Raw genomic sequence first — 4,434 nt, forward strand, 5'->3', positions numbered from 1 at the left:
TGGGAGGGCAAAGAGGTTGGGGCCTCCAAGCCAAAGGTGCTGTTGTGTGTCCCTGGAGAAGAGGATGCCACTGCACAGCACAGCGGGTCGTTGACCTCCTGCACTTCTCTTCTCTGCTGAGAACGGAGCAGCTCTGCCTGCTTAAGAGCAGAAAATAATCCAGACACGCGATTTTTCAGTGTCAGGTTCTGTTCTTCCAGCATTCTGAGGCACTGGTTCTTCTCCTCCAGAGACAGGATCAGCCTAGAAGGAAAGTCTGAGAAAGCCCCAGGGTCAGTCCCACAGAACTCTGTCACAGCCACCTGAGAGCCCGGGCTGCTCCAAGGCCTCTGTCTGTGGAGTCCCTTCCAGGCATGGCTGCACAGGAGAATCCCAAACATCTGCCTGGAGTCACCAAGAGTGTGTCCTGACTTCCCTTTAATGGTCTGAATTAGGAAAATTCTCCCAATCTGTCAATAAAAATCCTCTCAATATGTAGATCAATGCACTGTTGCAGTCTGCTGTGCTTTATATTCAAAGTATTTGTAGTGTACACTATGATTTGTATATTTGAGACAAACTTCTATATATCTAATTATTATATTGTGTTACATTAAGTATTTCGATTTTATATAAGCATTTTTGTTCTAAAGGAGATAGCATTTTTATGTTGTATACTACATAATCAAAATAGTAAAAAGGCCACATTTAGTTCTACACCAGGATTTTTCTCAGCTGCTTTAAAAGCAGCTTGTGTTCAGCTCATGCTTCCATGCTGGAAAATCCCTGTCTGTGACAGCCCAGGGCGCCACCACTGCCTTCCCTTTCCAGGGTGTTGCCCTGAGTGAATCTGTAATAAAGCAACTCCTGAGTTTAAGAACTGGGAGAATCTCTTACATTTTTTTCATGTAATAAAAACTTGATTCACGAGCGCAACAGGCAGTGTTACCGTGGAAAGAGCTTGGATGGTTTCACAAATTCATAGAGTGTTTTCTGTGTGCAGTTGCAGCAAGTAATTTACTAGTTGCTGTATTTTTTTTCCTACAATATACAGATATTTTGACTCAAATTTAGCCATTACACATGTCTGTGTAGAAAATTCAAAAAGCCTTTTTCAAGTCCTTAGTAGCCCAACACAGAGAGGAACAGTACGAGAGATGTTGTATCTTGTCCCTGAGCCTACTGAAGTAAAAGCTCTCCTGGAAGTGTTGGGATGTAGCTCATAGTCAGGATTTTCCACATTTAGCTGTTCTGTGGGAGAACAAGCTCTGAAGCACCAGAGCTTTCTCAGAAACTGCTAAGTGGGAAAACTGTTTGTTACTAAAGTGTCACAGTGTCTCTGAGCCTCTCCTCTAGGCAGCAACACCATTGCACTGAGTGGGGCATACACAGAACTAAGGATGAATTCTACCAAAGACTTAAAATGTAAAAAAAACCCCATTATTTAAGTAATTTGTATCTCCTTTGGGATAACTACAGGTTGTAGTGCCTAGTCCTACAGTTCCTCTCCCCACCATAGCTGGATTCTGTTGTTTTCTACTCCTGTTCTCCCCAGAAAATCACTCCCTGGCACAAATTTAAAAACCCTTGATAGGGGCATTCCTCTGGAATTGTCTGTGCTGGCACCTATGGAGCTGCCTGTGAGACCCACTGGAAACTACCCCATTGCACAGGAACAGCTAAACCATCCTGTGCCCAGTGAAAGCAGTGTGAAAGCCTGGACTAAGGTCCAAGGATAAGGAGGAAAACTCAGCCTGGTTTTAAGGGCTTCTCTGCAGATGGATGCTCTTCTGGACCAGAGCCCTGAGGAGCTGCCTTTCTTCAAATATGTGCCTTTCAATGCTGTTTTCACAGCCCATAAAAGCTGCTCTCTCATAGATGATGATGCTCATTTCAACATCTCTACCTCTCGGTATAAGGAATTTCTTTCCCTGTTCCAACAGGGAAAAATAAATTCTTGATGGCAAAAGTGCTATCCATGCACCTCTGAGCTCTGAGCCCTCTGCTGGTGTTTACATCAGCACCTTCTCTGGGGAGAACATCCCAGTGCTGTGCCCTGGAGGTGGATGAAATGCAGCCTGTTCAGCTCAGAGCTGTACAGAGTGGGAATGATCACAGCCCCATGCTTCCAGGCTGGGTTTGTGCGCACAGTGAGCTGGGCTTTGGCCCTGCCCACCCTGGGACCACAGGTGGTGGCAAACAGAAGTACAGGAGGGAATTGGTTCTCCTGTAATGAGACAACCTGACAAACCCACTCCCAAAATCAAAGTCAGGTTAGAAAAATCCCCAAACCAGTCAGCAACAAAGCAAGACTAGAGTGAGACAGATCAGGAAAGGACAAACAGCACTAAGAGGGCATTTGCTGGGTCAGGGAGTGTCTAGATGGAAAAGGAGACAAAATTCCCTGCTTCCTGCTCGTGTGTGAACAGATCCAGCAGGATCTCAGCACAGGCACCTCCCTGGGGCTGGGCCAGCACAGCCCCAGAGCAGCTCCACAGGCAGAGCCCCTTTCTCCAAAGCATCAATGCCTGGGCACCGTGCGCTCTTTGGAAAATGCAGAGCATGAGGGCTCCTGTGTCCCACGGGATGCTGATACACCAGCACTGGCTGTTGTGTCTTTCAGGCTTCAGGGGCCCTGAGTGTGGTGGCTGTCTCTGGTGGAACATCTCAAGGCCCCTGGCAGGTGGCAGCAGAGTGAGATTTGCTGAGGCCACAAGAAAAGGGAGGGAGGATTAATTTTGGGATCTCATCCTTTTATTTTGTTTTTCCATTTCTGTCCTTCAGAAGGAATCCAGAGTCTTCAAGGTGCCTCCTCACTAGATACATCTTCCTCCAGTGCCCTCTCAAGCCATTTGCAAATCTTTCCTTCTCACATCCTCTGCCCCTTTTTCAGTGTTTGTCCCCCATAATCAGTGATGTCTTTTTCACATTGTTTGTTCTTCCTCTAGCTTTGTCCCACCTTGGTCCTGGATTAAGACCAGCCTGGGGCCCAGAAGGTGAATGGCAAAACCTCCCCCTATTCCAAGGCCATTTAGGGGCCTCTCTGATCAGCCTTGGCTGTAATTAGGATGGCCTCACCCTTGTGCTGTCTTATTCATTCTCTTTTGGTCTGTTGGAAATCCTGGAACACGAGAACTGGCTGTAAAACAGCGACACAGTGACCAGAGGTGAACCTCATCTGTCCCACAGTCCAGGCAGGCTGGCAGAGGCTGCTCAGAGCAGATGCAGATAAGATCCAATTATCTTCATCCTTCTGGATCAGTGCCTGACCTCTCTCTGTGTGCCCTGCCATTTTTACAGCCCTGATTGGCAGTCCTGTTCCTGGCACCCACGAGCACAGGCTCAGCCCTGAATCCACAGCTTTCCTCACACCCAGAGGGATGTGTGCTCCTGGGACTCAGCATAAAGCCCAAACCTGTGAGTTTTATGGTTTGATCCACCAAATCAGCTGGAGCTGCACAACTGGAAGCTGCAACTCTGTAGTTCAAGCCTTTATTCCTTTTCCCTGGGCATTTAAGAGAAATGAAGACAGATGAGTATCGTGGTGTTTCTGTGCCACAGTGAAAGGAGGGAGGAGTGTCAGAAGAAGAAATTACATTCATCTTTTTCCCTCCTAAAGGGTGAAAGGCTCTGATCTCTTGCTACAAAGGTTTGAATCTGTAATTAATCATAATCTGGGACATATGAAGCAGAGCTCTGGTAACCTTCTACAGGCCTTTTATTGTTAGTCCAATATAAATACCAATGTAATTTTTCTGTCTTGTTGGAGCCTAATATTTGGCTCGCGATTATTTCTTATGACCTGTTGTCAGAGGAGCCCTCAGTGTTGAATTCATGTTCTTTCTCCAGCTGTTCCAGCAGCAGGTATGGTCGTGTAAGAATGGCTCATGAAAACAGTCTAAAGTGTGCATATTATGAATTTATTATCCAACAGCTGTGTGTTGTAAGACTGGTGTGTCAGGAGGCTGCTGTCAAATGTCTGACCATTTCTGTTTGCATTTCCTTCCCCCATCACCCTGTTCTTGTCACACTTCTCTGACTGGGAGCCCAATTCTGAACGTGGGGCCTGCTCCAGAGGCAAAATGAGCAGGTTTTCTCCCATCTTCCCATAGCTCCTCTTGGGGAGCCCATAGACAGTGACACTAGAAAGATCTACATGTAAAAAATCCCAATTCAGCTCAGGTGTTCCTGGGGTGCTTCGCTGCTGGGGTCATTCCCAGCCTCCCTGGGTGTCTCACCTTCACCTTCCTTGTGTTTGTGGGGAATGGAGGGAGAGCAGAGGACAGGAGGTGTCCCCATGGCACCTGAAAGTGTGGCCCTGCCTACAAGGGTCCCTTCTTCTTGCATGTGGCTTTTTGTCTCCAAAATTCAGGATCAGGGAGCATTGCAGGGGATAATGTTCTCTTCCATAGGATGGTGGAAAGAAAGCAAAGGGATAAAGAAGCAATGTCTCAG

At 47.0% G+C, this 4,434-nt stretch overlaps 1 protein-coding gene across 1 annotated transcript in view; it reads right to left on the reverse strand.

Moving 5' to 3' along the window:
- The window catches only part of LOC102033517 (serine/arginine-rich splicing factor 6), an 11,575-nt gene extending 7,494 nt beyond the window's left edge, over positions 1 to 4,081 (reverse strand). The window contains exon 1 of the mRNA XM_031063104.1: positions 3,995 to 4,081. Within this exon, the coding sequence (XP_030918964.1) occupies positions 3,995 to 4,081 (87 nt within the window). The remainder of the gene's footprint in view (positions 1 to 3,994) is intronic.
- Positions 4,082 to 4,434: the final 353 nt, after the last annotated feature.

The sequence above is a fragment of the Geospiza fortis genome, unplaced genomic scaffold, assembly GCF_000277835.1.
Source record: "Geospiza fortis unplaced genomic scaffold, GeoFor_1.0 scaffold657, whole genome shotgun sequence".
In the NCBI taxonomy this organism is placed as follows: domain Eukaryota; kingdom Metazoa; phylum Chordata; class Aves; order Passeriformes; family Thraupidae; genus Geospiza; species Geospiza fortis.